Source organism: Bos javanicus, chromosome 17 (assembly GCF_032452875.1).
Source record: "Bos javanicus breed banteng chromosome 17, ARS-OSU_banteng_1.0, whole genome shotgun sequence".
NCBI lineage: Eukaryota > Metazoa > Chordata > Mammalia > Artiodactyla > Bovidae > Bos > Bos javanicus.
Genome location: NC_083884.1, coordinates 11,166,890 through 11,190,685, shown reverse-complemented (window position 1 = coordinate 11,190,685; position 23,796 = coordinate 11,166,890). Strand labels below are relative to the sequence as shown.

The window sequence follows — 23,796 nt, the reverse complement described above, 5'->3', positions numbered from 1 at the left end:
GCAGAGTCCTAACCACTGGACCACCAGGGAAGACCAATGGATGTATTTTGCATGTGAGAAGGACATGAATTTTGGTGTGGAGTGACATGAACTGAATGTCTGTATCCTCCCCTCCATTCATATGTTAAAGACTTAGCCTCCAGTGTGACAGTGTTTGGAGATGGGGCTTTGGGAGGTAATTCAGATTAGATGAGGTCATAAGAGTTGAGCCCTGAGGACGGGATTCAGTTCAGTTCAGTCATTCAGGTGTGTCCGACTCTTTGCGACCCCATGAACTGCAGCACACCAGGCCTCCCTGTCCATCACCAATTCCCGGAGCTTACTCAAACTCATGTCCATCGAGTCGGTGATGCCATCCAACCATGTCATCCTCTGTCATCCCCTTCTCCTCCTGCCTTCAATCTTTCCCAGCATCAGGGTCTTTTCCAATGAGTCAGTTCTTCACATCAGGTGACCAAAGTATTGGAGTTTCAGCTTCAGCATTAATCCTTCCAGTGAATATTCAGGACTGATTTCCTTTAGGATGGACTGGTTGGATCTCCTTGCTGTCCAAGGGACTCTTGAGAGTCTTCTCCAACACCACAGTTCAAAAGCATCAACTCTTTGGTGTTCAGCTTTCTTTATAGTCCAACTCTCACATCCAAACACGACTACTGGAAAAACCATAGCCTTGACTAGACAGACCTTTGTTGATGCTTTTTAATATGCTGTCTAGGATGATCATAGCTTTTCTAGGGGATTAGTGCCCTCATAAGAAGATACCAGAGTACTCTATTTATCCATCATCTATCATCTCATTCTTTCTCTCTGCCATGTGAGGACAGAGCAAGAAGGTAGTAATCTGTAAGCCAGGAAGAGAGGACTCTTACCACACCCTGACCATAATAGTCCATTTTGGAATTTCAGGCCTCCAAAACAACAAAATTTCTGTTGTTTTAGCCATCTGGTTTGTGTATTTCATTGTGGCAGCCCCAGCTGACAATATCAGCATCCACAACGCACTAACTAGTCAGGACACTGACCAATCTTTTCTGTCAATGTCAAAGTCTACCTTGTTTCCCTGTTATATATGCTGCTGCTGCTGCTAAGTCGCTTCAGTCATGTCCAACTCTGTGTGACCCCATAGACGGCAGCCCACCAGGCTTTGCCGTCCCTGGGATTCTCCAGGCAAGAACACTGGAGTGGGTTGCCATTTCCTTCTCCAATGCATGAAGGTGAAAAGTGAAAGTGAAGTCGCTCAGTCGTGTCTGACTTATTGTGCGACCCCATGGACTGTAGCCCACCAGCCTCTCCATCCATGGGATTTTCCAGGCAAGAGTACTGGAGTGGGGTGCCATCGCCTTCTCCGCCTGATATATCTAAATAACAATTAAAACCTAATTGTCTTTCCCTCTCCTGATATGAAGTTGCTACATATGAGACCTGCTATTGCCTTGTATGGCCAGACCATTCAAGATGGTTGTTCTCTTGCTCCCTGCACATTCCCTGCTTGTCCACAACCTACTCACATAAGTGACCTTCTCACTTAATCAGAGACCCCAGTCAGCAAATACCTACATATTTGCCCCCTGCCTTAGTTGGTGATTTTTCTAATCTTTAGATCAGAATGGTTCCCCTACAATAATTTATCAAATGGAAGACCTCTGCCCCTTAAAGGTACTTAGATCAAGGGGCTAAGAGGGCTGTAAACCTGCTGGTTTCCTTGGTAACTGATGAGTCAGTTCCCCTTATTAGTCTTCCTATTTGCCTCAGGAGTGAAGACTGCTGCTGTGTCCTGCCGGCTGTCTGCTCTCCACAGTGGGCTGTCACTTCAGGACACTTTGGCTTCAGACCTGTAAGATCTCCCATCTAATAAAGCCCCGATGTGTCTGTAACTGACTCTAGGCTCTTTCTTCAGTCTTAAGGCTGGGCAATACAGGGCCTGCAGGTCTGTGGGGTGCAGCCCAACACACCTCCTTTCACTAAGTCTCCTTAATTCACAGTCAGGCTTTTTGTTTGTCTTCTTTGATTACAAGTGCAACTCACAATTCTCAAGCCCATTTCAGCCTAAGGATCATTCAAGAGCCAGAGACACAGTGATGTCATGGGAGGACCCATCTTGGCCTGTCCCCACTAACAAACTCTGGAACACTTAGGCCCCCTCCATCTTTTTTATTTTTAATTTCTTTTGGCCATACCACACAGCATGTGGGATCTAAGTCCCCCAACCAGGGATTGAACCCTTACTCTCTGCCGTGGAAGCACAGAGGCCTAACCACTGGACCACCAGGGAAGTCCCAGGCCACTTGCATCTTGTTAAGGATTCCTGCTGCAGTGTTGACATCATCTCTGCTGTGGATAACTATTCTCCTCCTGATTAACTCAAGGCAGCAGAGCCCCTGCCAGCTTTTACCTTGCGGCTCCTCAGATGCTACTGGTCTCCCTGACCTTAGTCCCTCTACTGTAACACATTCTGAAGTCACCCAGGTCATCACATGATGCTGCTTATTCTGCTCTACCAGACAAACAGCACACAGACAAACCAGGAAGGAACCCATGAAAGTGAAAAAAGCTACCATTTATTGCCATTACTCCCGTTACGTGCCAAGACTTCAGGTATTAATACTTTCTTCTTTTTTTTTTTCTTAACTCTTATCTTTTTCATTTCTTCTTTGGTAGTTAAAAGTAAATTCTATCTCTCCTAAGAGAATCTTGAAAAGATGAGACAATTCTTCTATATGCCTCTCAAATAATATCACTGAATAAATTAATAATTTCTTAATAACATCTATTACCTCGTGGTTGTTGTTGTTCAGATGCTAAGTCATATCCGACTCTTTGCAGATCCCATGGATTGCAGCATGCCAGGCCTCCCTGTCCTTCACCATCTCCCAGAGTTTGCCCAAGTTCATCCCCATTGAGTCAGTGATGCCATCCAACCATCTCATCCTCTGTCACCCTCTTCTCCTCCTACCCTCAATCTTTCCCAGCAGCAGGGTCTTTTCCCATGAGTAGGCTCTTCACATCAGATGGCCAAAGTATTGGAGCTTCAGCTCTTCCCTGTTAGCTCAGATAGTAAAGAATCTAATGCCTAGTCCAAATCTAAATTTTCCTAGTTCTCAAAAAAATGTCCTCTATAACTAGTTTATGAAAACCAGGATTCAATCCAGGACAATGTAACTCCTTTATGTTTCTAATCTAGAAAAAAAAAAAATTCCTTTTTAATTGATTAATTCATTGAAGAGACAGGGTTAGTTGTCCTGTAAAATGTCATAGTTTCTGGATTTATCTATATGCTTCTCCATGGTATTTGTTTATCTTGTGTGTTCATCTTCCATCTTTCCTGGAAACAAGAATAGCTAAAGTTTTGATTCAGGTTAAACATTTTGGGCCAGATGGAATATGTCATAAGAGGACACCTAATATCTGCTCAGCCAATCATGAGTGATGCTTGATTTTTCAGTCCTCCAGTGAGGTGACCAGCAGTTTACACAACACCTGGGCTACATTCTGCTGCTGCTGCTGCTAAGTCGCTTCAGTCATGTCCGACTCTGTGTGACCCCATAGACGGCAGCCCACCAGACTCCCCCGTCCCTGGGATTCTCCAGGCAAGAACACTGGAGTGGGTTGCCATTTCCTTCTCCAGTGCATGAAAGTGAAAAGTGAAAGTGAAGTCGCTCAGTCGTGTCCAACTCTTCGAGACCCCTTGGACTGCAGCCTACCAGGCTCCTCCATCCATGGGATTTTCCAGGCAAGAGTACTGGAGTGGGGTGCCATTGCCTTCTCCGGGGCTACATTCTACCTTCAGTATATTTTGATGAGATATCCTGCAGTCTTGACCACCAGGTGCAAAACACTGTTGCAGTCAGAAAACACTTTAGAGGGACTTTCCTGGCAATTTAATGGTCACGAATCCGCCCTCCAAAGCAGGGGACAATCCCTAGTTGGGAACTAAGATCCCACATACTGCAGGGCAACTAAGCCTGAGCATTGCAACTCCTGAGCCCCCACGTGCTACAACTAGAGAGCCCACGAGCTGCAACTCAGACCCAGTGCAGCCAAATTAAATAATCAATCGTTTATTTATTTGAAAAGCAACAGTTTAGAATACTTCCTTTTGTGAATTTAGATTAAAAATGGACCTTCAACTCCCAGGGCTTGCTTTTTCACCTCCAGACCAGTGATACTCACTGCCAACAGCAAGTCTCAGCTCTGATAATGCCTAGTGCTGCTCTAACAGGTTCAGGATCTGGTGTGCGCTTCCCCAATCTCTCAGTCTCTCTTCTCACCACCAGCTGTCCAGCCTTTATCTCTGTGGTTCACACTGCGAGATTCAGACCCTTTATTGCAGTTCAGATTTCAGGAGCTAAGGAATTAGCAATTGTGAAATGGGTCTGCACATTTGAATCAAGGAACTTAAATTCATAAGAACATTTACCCCAAGGACACAAGAAAAGTTGCTTTTTAAGTGCTATCTTGAGTATGTCTTAATCTTCTGCAATTATTCTTCAGGAGATCAATGATAATATGACACTGAGAAAAACCATTGTAACTGCCATTACAGTAATTCTCCACTTAATGAGCAGCTTGAACCAGAAGTCTAGTGCACCTGAAAAGACTTCCTGCAACCTAGAAGATCTGCATATTGCATCCAATCCACCTTTCAGGAAAAATAAACAACCTATGGGAGCTGAGTTGAAAAACTTGGTTGAAAATATAAATTATATGTTTGTTAAAAGTATAAAGCAGAGAATACAGAAGTGGAGCAAGTATTTAAAGTCTTGGCTATGGGGAGAGGGTAGGTAATTTAAATAGCTGGTTTAAAATCCGCTGAAGTCATTTGCCCCAAAGTAAAGCAGAAAGGATGAGAAAGTAAATCTCCAAAAGCTAAGGAAGGTTTGGATTGTTCTCACCTAGAATGAGGCAACTCCAATGTCTTACAAAGGCAGATCTATGCTGGCGATGCACATAAACATATCTGTTTGTATCTGAAGATCTTTCTCGGAGAGACAGAAAGCTCTTTAATGAACTTATAGAGCAGGTCAAAAGATAATATTATAGGTGGGAAGATTCCATCTTAATGTCAGGAAGAAATTTTTTGTTGTGGTAAAATATACGTAAAATCAATTTATCATTTTAACCATTTTTAAGTGTCTGGTTGTGGCATTAAGTACAACCATTACCACTATCCACCTCCAGAACATTTTCATCATTCTATACTGAAACTCTGAAGCCCATTAAACAACAAATCCTCCTTCCCAGAGCCCCTCTTAACCACCATTCTACTTTCTGTCTCTATGATATCAACTACCTCGTAGAACTACCACCTAAATGAGGTGCAATACCTCTCCTTTTGCATTTGGCTTATTTCACATAGCATAATGTCTTCAAGTTTCATCTATGTTGTAGCATGTATCAGAATTGTATTCCTTTATAAGCCTGAATAATATTTCATTTACATGTACATACTACATTTTATTTGTCCATTCATCCATAGATGGACATGTGAATCGTTTCCATCTTTTGGCTACTGTAAATTATGCTGCTATGAATATAAGTGTATGAATATCTGTTCAAATTCCTGCTTTCAATTATTTTGGGTATATACCCCAAAATGGACTTACAGTGATTTTATGTTTAATTTTTTGAGGAACTGCTAAACTGTTTTCCACAACTACTACACTATTTACATTCCCACCAGCAACACACACGGGTTCCAATTTCTCCACATTATTACCAACACTTGTTGTTTTCTACTTCTTGATAATACCTATCCAAGAATTGATGCTTGTGAACTGTGGTGTTGGAGAAGACTCTTGAGAGTCCCTTGGACTGCAAGGAGATCCAACCAGTCCATTTGAAGGAGATCAGCTCTGGGATTTCTTTGGAAGGAATGATGCTAAAGCTGAAACTCCAGTCCTTTGGCCACCTCATGCGAAGAGTTGACTCATTGGAAAAGACTCTGATGCTGGGAGGGATTGGGGGCAGGAGGAGAAGGGGACGACAGAGGATGAGATGGCTAGATGGCATCACTGACTCGATGGACGTGAGTCTCAGTGAACTCCGGGAGTTGGTGATGGACAGGGAGGCCTGGCGTGCTGCGATTCATGGGGTCGCAAAGAGTCGGACAGGACTGAGCGACTGAACTGAACTGAACTGATCCTAATGAGTGTAAAGAAAAACCTTTGAATGATTAGACCTGTACCACAGCAGGATGAGCTGTCCCAGAAGGGAGGGACTGACAGATGTGCTCTACCAGAGACTGAACAGACTGACATGTTCAGTCGTGCAGGTTGTGCAGACATCCAAGCGCATCTGGTCACAAGGTAAACAAAGGCTGAAAATCAACACATGTTTCACACGCCAAGGTTTGAACCCTGGTATAGGACATTTTCTTCCCTGAAAATATTGTCAGCTTGCTAAGCCATGTGCCTGAAGTGGCACCTTTTATAATGCAAATAAAGGCACTTATAAAAGCTATGAAGTATTCGGACTGACTGACTCTTCATCATGAGGAAGCTGTAGATAGAACAGATTAATGCACAGGCTAATATCAAGTCTATTGGACTAGATGACTATTAAGGTCCTTTCCAATGGTGGTATTCTGTGGATCTCTTCTATAGTATTACAAAGTGAACCTTGAATCCTTTGACACGTCTTGCCTTGAAAGGTGAAGTCGATAACCCCTTACCTTGAATCTGGGATCCATGACTGCTTCACTAATAGGAATAACTGGAATAGGAAAAGGAATTCTGCAGGAGTAACGCTGTATCAGTTTCTAAGCCCAGATTTTAAGAAACTGGCAGCTACCATTTCCTGTCTCTTGGGACATGCCTTCTTGGAACCCAGCCACCACTCTGTGAGGAAACATAAACCACTTTGTAGGGAGACACACATGGAGAAAACCCAACACTCATTACCAAGAAAGCAAACTATCTTGGAAGTGGAGCCTCCAGCCCCAATAAAGAGGATGATCTGTCCCAGCCAAACCCTGCCCAAATTGCAGATTGATGAGTAAGGTATGTTGTTTTAAACCACTACCATTTTAGGGTGATTTTTCTTTAGCTGCAGCTGATAATCAGAACAGTCTGGAATATAATGTGACCTGTGCTCCAAACTCACATTTCCACAACATGCCTTACACCAACAGTGCACTGAAGGATTCCCAGGTGAGGTCTTCCCTAAGGAGCCCTTGATTAATTTTTTTCCATAGAATGTTTTATTTTGATAATTTACTTGATATTAAACAATCAGATTATTAAATATTCTCTCATGATTTTTAGCAAGGTGTAGTTGACTTACAATATTACGTAAGTTACAAGTATATAACGCAGTGATTCACAATTTTTACAGATTATACTCCATTTAAAGTTATTATATTACCTATATTCCCTGTGCTACATATCTTTGTAGATTATTTTATACATAGCAACTTATCCTTCTTAATCCCCAACTACTGTTTTATCTCTCCCTTCTCTCTCCCCACTGGTAACCACTAATTCATTTTCTATATCTGTGTGGTTTCTTTTTGTTATATTTATTGTTGTTTAGTCACTCAGTCATGTCTGGCTCTTTGTGATACCATGGATTATAGCCTACCAGGCTCCTCTGTCCATGGAATTTTCCAGGCAAGATTACTGGAGTGGCTTGTCATTTCCTTCTTAGATTTATTAGTTTGTTTTATTCTTTAGATCCCACATGTAAGTGATCACATACAGTACTTGTCTTTCTCTGCCTTATTTCACTAAACATAATATCCTTTGAATCCATCCATGTTGCAAATGGCAAAATTTGGGTTTTTTTATGGCCTAGTAGTATTCCATAATGTATATATATATGTACTTTATTAGAAAGCAGAGACATTACTTTGCCAACAAAGGTCCATCTAGTCAAAGGTATGGTTTTTCCAGTAGTCATGTATGAATGTGAGAGTTGGAACATAAAGAAGACTGAGAGCCGAAGAACTGATGCGTTTGAACTGTGGTGTTGGAGAAGACTCTTGAGAGTCCCTTGGTCTGCAAGGAGATCCAACCAGTCAATCCTAAAGGAAATCAGTCCTGAATATTCATTAGAAGGACTGATGCTGAAGCTGAAGCTCCAATACTTTGGCCACCTGATGCGAAGAGCCGACTCATTAGAAAAGAGCCTGATGCCAGGAAAGATTGAAGTCAGGAGGAGAAGGGGATGACAGAGGACAAGATGGTTGGATGGCATCACCGACTCGATAGACATGAGTTTGAGCAAGCTCTGGGAGATGGTAAAGGACAGGGGATCTGGTGTGCTGCAGTCCATGGGCTCACAAAGAGTCAAACATGACTGAGTGACTGAACAACAACAACTTCTTTATCCATTCATCTATTGATGCATACTTGGGGTGCTTCCAAATTTTGGTGATTATAAATAATGCACTGGGGTACATGTATCTTTTTGAATTAGTGTTTTCAGTTTTCTTCAGAGATATACCTAGGAGTGGAATTGCTGGCTCATATGGCAGCTCTATTTTTAGTTTTTCAAGAAATCTCCCTACTGTGTTCCATAGTGGCTGCACCAATTTACATGCCCATCAAGAGAGTATAAGGTTTCCTTTTTAAGGAGTTTTGATTTCTTTTCCTCATCTGCCTCATCTCCTCTCCCATATTCCCATTTAAGATAAAACCGTTGAAACCCACCTTCAGCAGCATCTGCACCCTCCCTGATTGGATTTCTTGAGGAATCATAGGTTTCTCAGAGCCGCCCACTGGACCCTTCCACAGTCTCTTCAGGAGCTCCTATTTTACCCTGAGCCAGTAGTATATAGCCTTCAAGGGACAATATAGACGCAAAACGTCCTTGAAACAGTCAGCTGCTGTGCACACGGGCTCCTTGTTGTTGCTGTTCAGTTGCAAAGTTCTGCTGAACTCTTTGCCACCCGTGGACTGCAGCACACCACGGTTCCCTGTCCTTCACTATCTCTTGGAGTTTGCTCAAATTCATGTCCACTGAATGGGTGATGCAACCTAACCATCTCATCCTCTGCCGCCCCCTTCTCCTTTTGCCTTCAATCTTTCCCAGCACTTGAACTTGCTATAAACTTAAGAGGGAGCTTAGAAGCCAAGCAAAGGGGCAGGGAACGCAGAGCATAAACCGCTGGTTCCGGACCCTGATTCTCTGCAGCTGCTCCATGCAGATCAAATCTGCCTGCCACTGGGGAGGGAAAGGTTTCTCAGCAAGCCCTTCCTTAGTTCTGGGTCTCGTTTGTTAAACTACCCTCCTCCTCAACGACCGCCCCCGCACCACCACCACTTTCATTTCAGGAAGGAAATAGTTAAAAAGACTCCTGCCCTTCAGGGCCTGGGAGGGGGCGGCCGCCTAGTGCCTTATAGTGGCTGCATCCCTGGAGGGCTGGAAGGCTGGGACATTCTCGCCGCCCCAGAGTGGAGTAGATCTGGGAGCTTTGGGAGGAGAAGGGGAGCACAGACGCGAGGCGCGTTCCTTCGGAGTTTTCTTTTTCTTGAGAACCCTCACGCGCGCGCACAGCCAGCCCTTTGGTCTGGAGATTGCGGACCAGAGGTGGAGAAGCTCCATCCCCCCTCGGTGGCTGAAGCCTGGCGGCTCGGGGAGGACCTCCCCAGAGAAGCCGTGCCCAGGAAGTTTTCCGAAGCGGAGGCAACGGTGCAACCCGGGCCGCCGCCGCGCCGGATCCCGGGACATTCGCCATTCACCTTCGCCGGCTCGGCTTCAACTTGCCCGGGCGCCGCACACAGACCGGGCAGCAGTCTGAGCCCGCGGAGCTCCACGGTCGGTGCAACTCTTTCCTCTCCGGGTCCAGAGTCGGGTGGGGGAGACACTGATGGGTCCCTGCGTAGGGAGGAGAGGGGACCTCCGAGCGTTGTCGCCCGGCGCCGGCACCTCTTGCACCGGGGCTGGCATCACCTGCCCGCGGGGGCGCGTGGCTGCGCGGGCGCCTTCCTGGGCGGGTGCACGCCCGGGAAAGTTTGGGGTTTGGGAAACTGATCCAAAGCCCTCAGCCTTCCCAGGCGGGCGGCGGAGTTTTCGTCAAAAGAAAACCTGGGTCTCCCTTTTCCAGGCGTGCGAGAACTTTGTGGACCATCACGCCCGTGTCGCTGGCTTCAAAGCCCGCTTGTGAAGTTTGCCCCGCAGCCCGCTGCTCCCGCACGCCCGGGACGTGCCGAGGGTAGCCAAGGGCACCGGGTGTGAGGGGCGGACGTGTTTGGGAAAGATGTTTTTGGAGAACCCCCAGGGCAGCTACTTTGGAAACCTGCCTGTGGAGGTCTGGGCGTTTTGTTCTGTGTCCTCCTTTAAAGGACACTTGTCGCCCTTCACGTGCGGAAAACAAGGGCCGTTCCCACATAATCAGCCTCTGTTTACGCCGTCCTAATGGCGTTCCGGGTACTTGGCGGCAGAGGGGGTGGGCTGGGAGGCATATTAAAGACAGGCGTTGTCAGTCAAGAGAGTTACTGATTTCTTACTCAGTGAGCAAAACCCACCAAAGTTGGGGGGGAAACTTATTTAAAAGTTCCTAGATTATCTGTGTGGTTTTTGTTTTTTTCTCTTGTAGATTATTTATGGCTCCCTCGCCCCCACCCTCCGTTTTGTGTTAACTAATTGAGAAATACCTTGGCAATCATTTCATGTAAATTACCTGCTCTAAACTCATGCCATGTGGGTAAGGTTGGAATTTCCAAATCACGAATTTGGTGAACTTTGATCTGGAGAGTCCCCAGATGTGAAAAGGTTTAAGCATCAGGATAGAGTCCTCTTCCTTCATAATAGCTTTTGAACTCCAGCAGATCCTTAGACCCCAAATATGAAGAATGCTGAATCTGTAAACCAGGTTCCTCAGGTCTGAACCTGAGAGGCTTCACCAGAGCTATGACTGATGATGAGTGATGATCTGAAGCCAGGATGACTAGGTCCATGGAGATGAGCTAAGACTCATCCTTGGAGGAACACGCAGTTCAGAGGGCTTTTTCCCTTTGGTTTTGTGTCTTTAACCCAGTGATCATATGGCAGCTTCATGCCTTTGCCAAGTATGCCTTAGTTCTGCAGCTCCGTGTGTGTACAGACAGGGCTGAGAGAGATGACTTCAGAAATGGTGGTGTCAGTGTTGGAGGAGGGAGGCAAGTGGTTTTCATGGTAGCCAGCTCACACTTTGATAAGAACCCACAGCTTTGATAAGACTCAACTCTTGCCGTAATCAGCTCACCAAGTGAACCAAAGTGCTGATATTCAAACAGTAGTGCTACTTTTGTGAACCACCTAGCCAGGTCCGTTCACAAAATATCCTCCTAGCAGACTATGATGGGCAAAGAGCCATTCCATTTCTGAGAAAGGCCTTCTTGTCTCTTACTTTGAAGAAAACTCATTAAGGTTCATTCCCATTGGGAAACTGGAAGGCATTAGTCATTAAATAGCATAAGATATTGAAGAATTTCCTTTCTTCCATCTCTGATCTGAAGAGGAGGGTGACGATGTGCTTTATTCTTGGAGCGGTGTGGAGTGGAGTCCTGATCACCACTGTGTAACTGAAATAGCGGCGTTTCATAGGTCTATCAATATTTTGTCAGATACTCCAAACTGTAATACACAAGGGGGAAAAAAGCTGCATACTATTTGACTTGGTCAAAAAGTTCATTTGGGCTTTTCCATAAGCTGATACAAAAAACCCAAATAAACTTTTTGGCCAATCCAATAATTAAAATTGTCTAGGCAGAACCGTATGCCCAGTATGCTCGTAGCTTAGAAAAATTGATATCTGAATCATTTAATCAGACTGAGTCAAGTCCTATGATTAATTAGAGTGAAGGGTTATACCTGTCCTACCACTTCTTGGTCACAAAAATGTAACTTCTTCAAGGCTGTTTCCTCATGATATTCTCCCTGCCTACCTAGAGTTGTAAAGCTCAATTCAGATAACAAATAGGTGTATAATAGATTACCATAGTACGTAAACTTTTTTTTGGCCTCGTGGCATAGTTTCCTGACCAGGGATGGAACCCGTGCTCCCTGCAGTGAAATCACAGTGTCTTAACCACTGGACCACCAGGGAAGTCCCAAATGTTATTATTAATTCAGGTTCCTAAGGAAAAAATCTCTGGGGAAGGCAAAAGTATACAGTATTGCACCTTACATTTACTTTAGACCTTCTGTACATTTTGAATAAATCTTATTTCTTCATGTATTGACTAAGCCCTAAGCTTTATTAATAACCAAGATAACTGTCAAACTCCTAAAAATGGTTGATATCAATGATGGATAGACTCAAAAGGACACAATTCTTAAAACTTAAATTGTGACCTGGGTGTATTCATCATATGTACACACTATATCGTAAATGAAAGATTCACAAAAACTCACAGAAAATATCCAAAAGATAAAAATGGGAAGAGCCATTTTTATATATGTTTGTTGTGTAATCACCAACCTCCCTCATTTTCCCAGCATCTTTTCTTTAAGCGTTGAAGTAGAAATCTAGACTTCCTGAACAAGAAGGACCACTTGCTCTCTGCCAGTGACTAAAACAAAACAATGAAATGGTCTTTTGAAATCATATCTAAGCACCCTGCAATGCCTGTTGCTTCTTCAGAATGCTTGAAACATTGTTGAACATTTTAAGTGCTAAGTGAGTGTACAGTCCAGCAGTTAGGAGCTCAGACTCAAAGGCAGACTCACCTGCCTTGGTGTCATGGAAGGGCCACATCAACTATGGTCTTGACAAGCTACTTGACCTTCCTGAGCCTGTTTCCCTGTGTTTATAATGGAAACAGATACATAGTTCTCATGGTCATTGTATGGATGAGATGACATCACACGTGTGAAGTGCTCAATGTGGTGAATGGCTGGTCAGAATCAATGTAGCTATAAAAGATGTTTAAAGAATGTATAAAGGATATTTGGAAAATCAAATAGTACACCTGGTCTGGGAAAGTCCATTCCTCCTAGTGCTACTCATTGACAAATATTCTTATAGTAATTTCTGACAAATGGAAGAGCAAAAAACTCCTGTCAGAGGATGTAGATTGGACTTCCCTGAAGGTTAAGACTTCCTGTGGTTAAGACTCCAGGCTTCCAAAGCAGGGGGCATGTATTCAATCCCTGGTCAGGGAACTAAGATCCCACATGCTGTGCAATGCCCACCCCTCCAAAAAGATGTAGATTGTACACATTATTCATCCAGGTTTTTAGTAAAATAAATATTCTGTCTTTATCAACTATCTTATTTTTAATTGACTAAGATTGTTAAATGTATTGATGGTTTAATCACAGTTCTGATTTTCAGTGAACATAATACTTAAGAGCATCTGAGCTGCATTTTATCTCTATTTTATTAAACACACACATGCATTTTATTTCTATCTTCATCATAGAAATAAACACACATGTTAACAGCACACATGTTGAAATACTAGATTGTTAATTATAAAATTTGGTGATTTTATGCCTTACTACTACATGACTTTCACTCAGTATGTAATGTCTTTTCCATTAGTAAATAAAATATTGTCATCTCAACTCTTGAAGATTTTCTGTACTTCAGGCTATCAGCCTAAGTGTAAGGGAGAAAAGAAAGTAACTTCTGCACTACTTAAAGGAAAAACTGTCAAGTCCTCATTCATATTATAATCTAGATGTATGCACGTGTGTTCAGTTGCTTCAGTCCGACTCTGTGCGACCCTATGGACTGTAGCCCTCCAGGCTCCTCTATCCATGGGACTTCCCGGGCAAGAATACTGGAGTGGTTTGCCATGCCTCCTCCAGGGGATCTTCCCAACCCAGGGATTGAACCTGAGGCATCTCCTGCATCTTCTGTATTGCAGGCGGACTCTTTACCACTGAGCCACCCAGGAAGCCCCAGATGTAGGTATAGCTATGGAGAAAGGTGAGAGAGACAGAGGCAGAGGCAAAGATACAGAGATATAACTTGCCCTAATAGCTCTGAGCTTGTCTGCTTTTGTTCCGCCATGGGGTAACCTGACACAGTTGTTATCTACTTACCAAATAAATCCTGCTTTTTAATTGAAGCAGTAAATTATTGACTGCAATCTTACTGGCAGCTGGATTTGTAACCAAAATCATTTTTTCTCTTTTCTTTTTCCAGGTGGAGAAAGAAAAAAAAAAAAGAGGGTGTCAAATCAACAGATTAAGTGACATTTCCTGAAATTTGCATCGAGATGGAAACCTTTTGGCTCAGGGTGTCCTTCTGGGTGGCTCTGGTTGGAGGTGTCATCAGTGATAACCCTGAAAGCTACAGCACAAACCTAAGCATCCATGTGGACAGTGTCGCCACTTTCCATGGGACAGAACTCAGCTTCGTGGTCACCACACATCAACCCACGAATTTGGCCCTCCCCAGCAATGGCTCAATGCACAACTATTGCCCACAACAGACTAAGATTACTTCAGCTTTCAAATACATTAACACTGTGATATCATGTACTATTTTCATCGTGGGAATGGTGGGGAATGCAACCCTGCTCAGGATCATTTACCAGAACAAGTGCATGAGGAATGGCCCCAACGCGCTGATAGCCAGCCTTGCTCTTGGAGACCTTATCTATGTGGTCATTGATCTCCCTATCAATGTATTTAAGGTAGGAAATCACCACACGTGCGTTTGCAGGTTGGAATGCATGCTCTGGTTCCACAGTTGAGAGAGGTGCTACAGACCTTTCTGTCCTTTGGAATTTCAGTCTGTGCTTTTACTGAGAGCCATTTCTGCTGTCTTGAAACTGGGTGACATTTATAATTTTTATTATTTCTTCAATGTGACACTGATTTTCTGACTTACAGAGTATCTCAGGGATGACTCTTCAAAGTTATGGTCTTCCATGAATGGGGTTCTCATACCAGTCCTAAGCTGGCTGAGTGGATGGGCAATATGGGAAAAGAACAGTGGATGTTTTTGAGATTCCATTTCTGGGGTGAGACCTACTGAGCCCAACAAGTATTTAAAATAAATATATCTTCAGTTTTACTTACCTTTTCAGTGTGATGCTGTCTGGGAGCCAGATAGCCACAGTGTGACTTGAAATGAGAGGGCTTGTTTTATTTTGACTGGCTGATTAAAGTCAAAGGTCATGCTGGCTTCTGCAGTTATCTGGGTGACTTAGAGATAACAGGGTGCACGTGATGGTAAGCCAGTGGCGACCACACTGAGCAGTGTTGCTAAAACCATTTAAAACAGGCATCGGTTTACTGCTGCCTCCTTCCTGGTTTCGGCTTACATTTATCGAGCACCCACTGTGTGCCTGCGTGCTCCCACTGTCCAGAGCTAGGCAGCAGGACCCAAGTTAGTGCCTGGGTAGGAGAAAATGATAACTCACCCATTGTTGGTGTGATCACCTCGCTCTCGGGACTAGTTAGTACCAAAACAACTACAGCCAAAAGGAATTAGTCATTCCATATTTGGTTTAGTGGTTGTGAGGGGAAAACTGCTGCAAGAATTCAAATGAGCTAAAATTCAAATGAAATTTCGTGATCTTTGCCAGATGTTTTGGAATGTCTTTATTCCTAGCCCAGGGAAAGCACGTTCCTCAGCCTTCTTTTTTTTTTTTTCTTCTATGTATTATCTGAAGAAACAAAACTATTCTGAGCAAGAATACTCTGAAATATGACAAAGTGGAAAGTTTTGTCAGTTACAGACATGATTAGTTCTATGAGAAATAATAGCCTCTCGGTTTTAAGTAGATAGACTCCAACCGTGGTGAAATGACACTACCTACTAGAAAAAGCAGTGGTCTGACAACAAAGATGAAAACACTCATGAAAACTTTGAACATTACAAGGAAATAAATCATCTCACAATTATTCCGTTACACTGTTTGCCGAATTGGGGGAATTAGACAACAAAAAGTTAAAAATCACGTACCATCTCTTTCCACAGAAGGCCATGAACACATGTGTTTTCTATTTGAACTTAAAGCAGAATTTCAGAACCAGATTAGGAGGCAAAATTGTAAATAGGAGGCAAACGTGTAAATAATTTAAACTATTTAGCATATGCTACAGAACTTAATTTTTTTTCTTTTCAAAAGTTTTTTATTTTCTCTTTGTGAAATAGTACATGTACTCAACCTAGGTTCCTCAAGACATCTCTTTAGTAAGAGATTAAAAAATGTTGACATGACTTATTCACAATCATGGTGTGGATTATTAAATAAATGTTGATTATTCACATTTATACAGCTAGTTAACCAACCCATATGGCTCAGGAAAACAACAGAACTGTCTCTGAATTAATAGGCACATCAGTATCTGCTGAGAAGGAGACTTATCTCTTGGAGGTGCTCCCTGCCATTCACCAGACTAAACTTCATTTCTAGTCCATAATAACATTTTAAGTCAGATCACATGGAATATCTCCAAATTTGGTGAAAATTCAAATAAAGCTTTGTTTTACATTCATACAGCAATGCGTGAAAACTAGCACTTCCTTATTTGACCTTATAAGTCTTCCATCTTGGGAATCCAGTACTTTATACTGCTGTTTTCAACAGTGTGGACAGTTTGATGTGTTTCTTTGTTGTGGGAGTACTTTTGTATAATTCCTGCTTTTCTAAAACTCATGTAATGAGTCATTTAACCAACAGTTATTTTACCAAGTAAATCTTTGGGGTTAAAAAAAAAAAATTACTCTTTAGTCATTTCAGTATTCTTTCAGGGGAAAAGAGAAAAGCCCTGGAGTGAGCATAAAAGTCTCACAATATTCAAGAGTTATTCTTCCTCCTGGCAGTCCTCTTGTCTAGGCTAGGAAACCATAAGATGTTACTGTTTCTCTGACTTCTGCCTGAGAGAGTCAAGAGAATTCCTTCTAAGCAAGCTGCCTCTTGCTGTAAGAGTCTGATGCCTTGAAGCCTCACACATCAGACCTATGGATTCCTCTGACCATGCGAGCTGTCTCTGTATTTCAGGGCAAATTAGTAGCCATCCAATCTCACTGTACCATTATGTTTACAAACCAGTGAATAGTGCACAGACTTGAAGAACATTCTGTTAAAGGGATGCATGAAGCTTCTTTATCTCCCCTGCTATTAGAATTAGGTTGAAAGAAGAATGGTTGAAAGGACGTGCCTGTTCTTCAAAGAAAGATAAGTTTTCAAATCTCACAGGTCATTGTGTTTAAGAGTTCCACCAGTTGCTTTTCAGACTCAGTTCTAAGGTGTCTCCAGAGGGCAAACATTGCATTGAGTTGGGTTAGAATCAGAATAAGTGAAAGCAGTGAACAGGCGGCAAGCTGGACCTGCTGATTAGACTATTACAATAAAAAGGAGAGTGCGTGACAAAGTGTTCTTTCTATTCGCATTTTGTTATCTTTCTTTCACTTTGAAAGACCTTGCACTGAAACTGTTCCATGTATTGATGTACTGGAAGTGCAGTGCAGCCAGCCTCAGACAACTAGGCTGTTTCTGTTCAGTCATCATCCCATGCAGCTGGTGTTGGGTGGCTTGGGATGCTCTGTGGGCATGGAACAGGCGTTCACTACACATCTGAATTTCCAGGTTTCCTTGTTGATGTCTGTTGTGTCAGGATTTCTTCCTCCAGGCTGTAATGGATGTTGCTTGCGCTTATCACGTGCTTCTCTGCTCGGACACCCACAAGAGCTCCTGCTTCTTCCTCCTAACACGCATGTGCAGCTCTTGTCCGAATGCCTCACTCCCCCTAAGTAACGTTCTCCGCCCTGAGGCTGGATATAGTCACCGAATTGCCTCTGCTGAAGCATGTACAAATCCTGAACTTAAAAATGAATTAGGTCTTAAGTTATATTCATTGCATGGAGAAGAAATAACCCAAAAAGTGAAGAGAAATTCCTCTGGCCTTGTTTACACTCGTGTGAGTACACACACACACACACACACACACATTACCTGATAGTAAAAATCAGACTGTCTGAGACAATAAACTATAAAGTAGAAGGAACCAAAGGATGCAAATAAATGCCAATTACCTTGTTGCCTTTCAAATGGCAGTGTTGAAGAAATGCTATTATTTATCAAGGGATTACCCTAATTTTGAATTGTACAAAAAAAAAAACATATCATTAGCTTCATGAGGAGACTGACAAAAATAGGAGAGAGGAGAGAAAATGAGTTAGTAGACCCTTTCAAATAGTCACACTTATAACCAAACTGATGATGGATTCAATCTGTCAAGAATTACACTATCTGATATCCTGATTTTTCAAGGAAGGCAAAAACGTAGCAAAATAGATCAATCTGTATATAAAATATTTACATTCATTACAATGACAAAACAAAGCATTGTATCTGTGTTTCGAATCCAAAAATACCCCCTAAAGACTCAATGACAATGTAGATTAGAAGTATAGAATCTAATAATTATATATATATTTTTAATGAGTCATTTATGCCAACTTTAGGGAGAGAGGTTTTAAACTTGAATAGAGTGGAAACCCTAAAAGTGATGTTGGTGCATGGGTGGGCCAAAGCTTGGTATCATGTGCTCTCAGTTCAGTCACTCAGTCGTGTCCGACTCTTTGTGACCCCATGGACAGCAGCACGCCAGGCTTCCCTGTCCATCACCAACTCCAAAAGCTTATGCAAACCCATTCCATCGAGTCGGTGATGCCATGTGTTTTCAGGATAACAGTTAACTCAGAGGTGCACACAGATATGCCCATAAGCCATTGCACCTCAGCCTCTTAAGTAGAAACAGGCGTGTGGGGAAATATATGTCGGAAGGAAGCAGAATGGAGAGGATGAATGAGAATGGCAGCCACAGGAAGAGGGAAGCAGCTGAGTCCAGGGACTTGGCATGGAAATGTCATCACAGAGGGAAGCTGGAACCAGTGGCGTCGTAGACAATACTGTGGGTGAGTAACGGCTCCACTTAGCGGGTAGGGTAAAGCAGATCTCTGAGAACAAGCTAGGCAGCCAGGAACACATCCAGTAATTAGTTGTTGACTAATTGCGTCCACTCCAAGCAACCACCTCTTCCTGAGGACAACAATGAAAAATAAACAAACACAATTTCTGTATGAAATTATCAAGGATATTTTGCAATGAAAAGCCAAGGTTCCCAATATGTTGCTCTGGCAGAGGATCTGAGCAATGTGGAAACCAGAGACGTTCGCACAAAGCCAGTTTATCTCCATCTTCACACAGACTTTGACATCTTGTGCAACTGGAGTCCATCTTGTTTGGGCAGACCATACAAGAGTTGTTTCCGGACACCCCACATCACCAGGGCAATATCTGTGTTGGACACAAATTGCCGCAGCATATAAAGCATATGCCTCAAACATAGAACCTGTGCAATAAGTGCTTTTCAATGCGATTTAACAAAACCATGTCAAAATGATGTGATTAAAATTAACTTCTTTTTTTCCCACTGAAGTAGAGTTGATTGACAAGGTTGTGTTAATTTCTGCTGTACAGCAAAGTGATTCAGTCATACAGATATATCCTTTTTCATCTTCTTTCCCATTATGGTTTTTCACTGGATATTGAATCTAGTTCCCTGTGCTGTATAGTAGGGCCTTGTTGTTTATCCATCCTATCGATAAGAGTTTGCATCTCCTAATCCCAAACTCCCAACCCTTCCTCTCCCACCCTGCCTCCCCCTTGGCAATCGCAAGTCTGTCCTCTATGTCTGTGGGTCTCTTTCTCTTTCATAGATAAGTAAAAAATATAGGAACACTTCACAGATTTGCATGTCATCCTCGCCCAGGGGCCATGCTAATAACTGTATTGTTCCAGTTTTAGTATATGTGCTGCTGAAATGAGCACCAAAACACACTTCTAATCTGATTTTTCTGAGACCTTCAAATTAAAATATTGATGATGATAAGGACGATGATGTTAATCTGTCAGAGGGAGTCTTCATTTACAAACAAGGCACAGTATATTCTCTATGGTCTACACATACTACTCCCCCAAGCTGATCAAATTACCCACCACTGCATATATAATCATGATGTTTGCCTTTTACTCATCATCAAGCAGATAAAAACAGGCCTTTCTCATATATTCCAGTAATAGCACTATAATCATAAAATTAGGTATTCCTTAAATTTTCAGAAAGAGAACGTGTCCCTTCACTGAGCTTTCTGTCTCCTTGTTTGGTACCCCATACCCCAGCTCATCATGTCATGTTAGGTGTCTCTGACTCGGCCTCATCTCTCCATGCTTCTTTCTCATCTACTCCTCTTTATCCAGCTAACCAAGCTAAGCAAGATGATCCTTCTACCTGAAGTATTCTCCCTCATGCCTCCTCTGGTTTATTCCACTGTATTCCTCAGATCCCAGCTGCAGCATCTCTGTGTGTGGCAAGCATGCCTGACCTAGACTGGGTCAGGGCCTTTCTCCTGGGCTCCTAGGACACTCTGTTAACCCTGTAAGAGCACAGAACACACACTCTATTGTCTCTGTCAATTCCCTTGCCTGTCTGCCCCTCCTAGACTGCAGGTCCCCTGAGGCATGCTGCCATCATTCTCATTTATCACGGTTTCTCCACATCCAACAGTGTGCCCAGTTTCAAAACTACTTGACGAATGAGCAAAATAAGAAAAATGTACTGTATTTTGTCTCTATAAGAATGTTTTTCTCCCATGCAATTCCAGATCTAAAGACAGGCTTGCTTTTTGAATCCCCTGCAAACCAGGATAGCTCAAAGTCCATAAATCTAGGAGAGAAATATATGCACTATCACAGGATCGTTTTCCCTTTGTCTTTAGAGGTCAAGAGTTCTTTTTCTATGGTTCTGGCATTATATTGTTTAATTTCGTCTCTCTTGAGTGGTGTAACCAATTAAAGAATCTCGTTTCAAGATTTCTGTGCAATACACAGTCCTTCAGCATAGTTGTAATTGTGGTTTCGACTGAAATATTCAACCTACAAGTGATTTGGAGTATCAAAATGAACATTCATATCATCAAACATTTTATTTGCTCTTTAGAGAACAGGAAACAGATTGATTTTCTGGCATGGCTGAGACACAGGAAGATTGTAAAAGTTCATTATGCTAACTAGCTGACCTAAGGATATATGTACATATTAAATGACAGAGTGATAAATTTATTACCCAATTTGCTGTTTATTATAAGGAAGTTGCTGTCTGAAAAGGCTTCAGAACCCTCTCCAACTCTACCTCCCCTTCTGACTTTTCGTTTCCTGTGTCTGGGAATCTCATTGCTTTCTCTCATGGTCCTGTTAAGTAATTATTCTCATGTGAGGTTACTCAGCTAACCCTCAGCATTTGGCTCACAGCAGTTATTCCCGTTTCGGTGATGGGGGATGGAAACCACGCATCACGGCAGGATTGTTCCCAGGGCTGAGAGATGCTTTCAGTTTCCTTCTCACTGGGAAGGTGTTGGGACGTTCAGAACATTGTGACTGATACTTCTCCATCAAACAGGACAGATCATGGAAGAGGCTGCTGTGTTCTCTGAATGAGTGATGCATAAATGCTTTACTTTTGAGAAAAGAATTTTCTCATACAAACTGTGTGTGTGTATGTTGCGGTAATTCCATCATTCTGTGCAGTAAAAGCAGATGTCCTGGCTATTATATTCTGAAATATTTCTAGAGTGTCTTTCTCCCATGAGTTGCTAGCATGGGGAGTGTCATTTCTTTATTATCATACAAATTTTACACAGTTTGTATATAGAGTGTATAAACTAAAATGAAAGAGGATTGGGGTATGAAGTTTCTGTCTCTGAAGCTGATTTGAAGGCTAGAGTGGTTAAATAAGGAATGTTCTTAAGAAACTCTGTCAAAATAAATTTGATACACAGCCAGAAATTCTACAACTGCTTTCTGGATCTACCATAATCTCTTGGGAGCTGGAATTATTGCTTTCTATAGCTACCATTTTATTTTTAGCTAGGTCTAGTTTTTCTTGGAAAAACTTTCCTACATTATAAAGGTAATAGTTGATATTAAACTGTAATAGAACTGAACGTAAGTCTTATTCAGTATTACTATTTGATAGCCTTATTTTCAAATTTGAACATCAAATTTTACAAAACCACATGCTCTAAAATGTTTATTTAAATTTGGGAGGTTTGACGTCTTCATGTTCCTGAACTCAAGAAGCAAAAATCAAGTGTGCCCTCAAATTTAGTATTATTTTTGTGAATGTGCAAATTTAAATTTCTCGAGAATTTAGAATTTAAAACTTCTCCAAAAGTTTCATCAGCATCATTTGCCATCATGACTTACTTGGCAAATAGGATAGACAACAGAAGCTACTCAAATCATGCTTCTCATAACACTTAAACATGGGAGTCCTATAATTTTAGATCGAGTTTTATACTAGAAAGTAATGGAGGTGGGCAACTGTTGGCCATTTGGTTACTCAGTTACATCAGATCTCTCTTCTCTAAATATCCTTTATCTATTCATTCATACATATTTATTGAGCTCCTCCTATATGTCAGTTATTGGGGAAATAGCAGTGAACAAAAACAATCCTTGTCCTCAAGGAATTTACAATCTAGTAGAAGAACAAGACAGCGATCAAGTGAAGTATGTGAAATAGCAGCTAAGGAGAAAAGCAAAACAGAGAAGAGGAGTAAAAGGAGGGGGAGGAGTGGGTAAAGAAGAACTCAGTAGAAGGCGATGCTGAATAAAAGCTAAAACTTACAGGAGCAAACCATGCCACTGTCTATAAAGAAAGAGCATCCAGCCAGTGGGAATGGCAAGTGCAAAGGCCCTGGGGTGGGCATGTGCCCAGAGGGTCAACAGAGCAGCAAGGAAGCCGTGGTGGCTGATTGGAAGGGAGAGAATAGTAACACGTGATGTCACAGAAATACTGGGGTGGGGTAAGCGATGCAGGGAAGCAGATAACATAGGGGCTAGCAATAGATGACCTTTTAATTTATTGTCCAAACCAAGATGCTTTGAGGGTAAAAGGAGACACTATCAATAATTGCATCTGGACAATAGGCATAAACCAAGCCTGTCCTGAGAAAAGTAGGAAGCCTAGTCACCCTACCTATACACCTTTATAAAACCTTTAGCTTCTTTCTGTGAATGAGATAGGAAACTTTTAGAAGGTTATGAACAGATGAGTGACATGATCTATTTTACATTTTAACAAGAACTTGCTGGCTACTGGGTTGAGAAGCATTTCCTAAATCAATGAAAGAAAAATATACACTGAAAATACATTATGTGAACCAGTTTATAGGGCTTCCCTGATGGTCCAGTCAGCAAAGAAGCTGCCTGCGATGCCAGAGAGGTGGGTTTGACCCCTGGGTCGGGGAAGATCCCCTGGGGAAGAAAATGGCAACCTGCTCCAGTATTCTTGTCTGGAAAATCCCATGGACAGAGGAGTCTGGTGGGTCACAGTCCATGATTCACAGAGTTGGACACGACTGAGCAACTAAACCAGCACCACCATACCAATTTATAACGGGAGAATACTGCCCGCTAAAGCTTAATTAGTGTTTACTCCGTACCAAGCTAACTCATTGGATCCTCACAGCAAACTTATTGCACTGCTATGGCCTGAAAATGAAGAGACTGAGGCACAGTGTTTAAAGAAAGTTCTCAAGATCACACAGCCAGCAAGTTGCAGAGCCAGGATCAGGATCCAGTCTGATCGTAGAGGCCATGCTCTCAGCTAAGCCGCCACACTGTTTCTCTTCCATATGCCTCATAAGGCAAAGTTGATAGTCATCCAGATGTCAGCCCTAGCACAGAAATAAATTTTCAAAGACTGTGTTCAAAAATAGCCATTCCCCTTTCTTTCCTGCATTAAATCCAATATTTCTTAAGTTGTTTATTTAGGACAGAAGTCGCACACTACAAAGGAAGGATGTATACGAAACAGAGATTGCTCTCCAGAATAGCATTT

The 23,796-nt window shown here is 42.4% G+C and overlaps 1 protein-coding gene and 1 non-coding gene across 2 annotated transcripts in view; one reads left to right on the top strand and one right to left on the bottom strand.

The window, feature by feature from the left end:
- The first annotated feature begins 9,669 nt into the window (after positions 1–9,669).
- The window catches only part of EDNRA (endothelin receptor type A), a 72,676-nt gene continuing 58,549 nt past the window's right edge, over positions 9,670–23,796 (top strand). The window contains exons 1-2 of the mRNA XM_061384051.1: positions 9,670–9,756; positions 14,078–14,570. Coding sequence (XP_061240035.1) covers positions 14,151–14,570 — 420 coding nt within the window. The 5' untranslated portion in view covers positions 9,670–9,756; positions 14,078–14,150. The remainder of the gene's footprint in view (positions 9,757–14,077; positions 14,571–23,796) is intronic.
- Positions 19,621–19,724, bottom strand: LOC133229327 (U6 spliceosomal RNA). Its single transcript, XR_009730550.1, has one exon. It is a non-coding gene; the product is annotated as a U6 spliceosomal RNA (small nuclear RNA).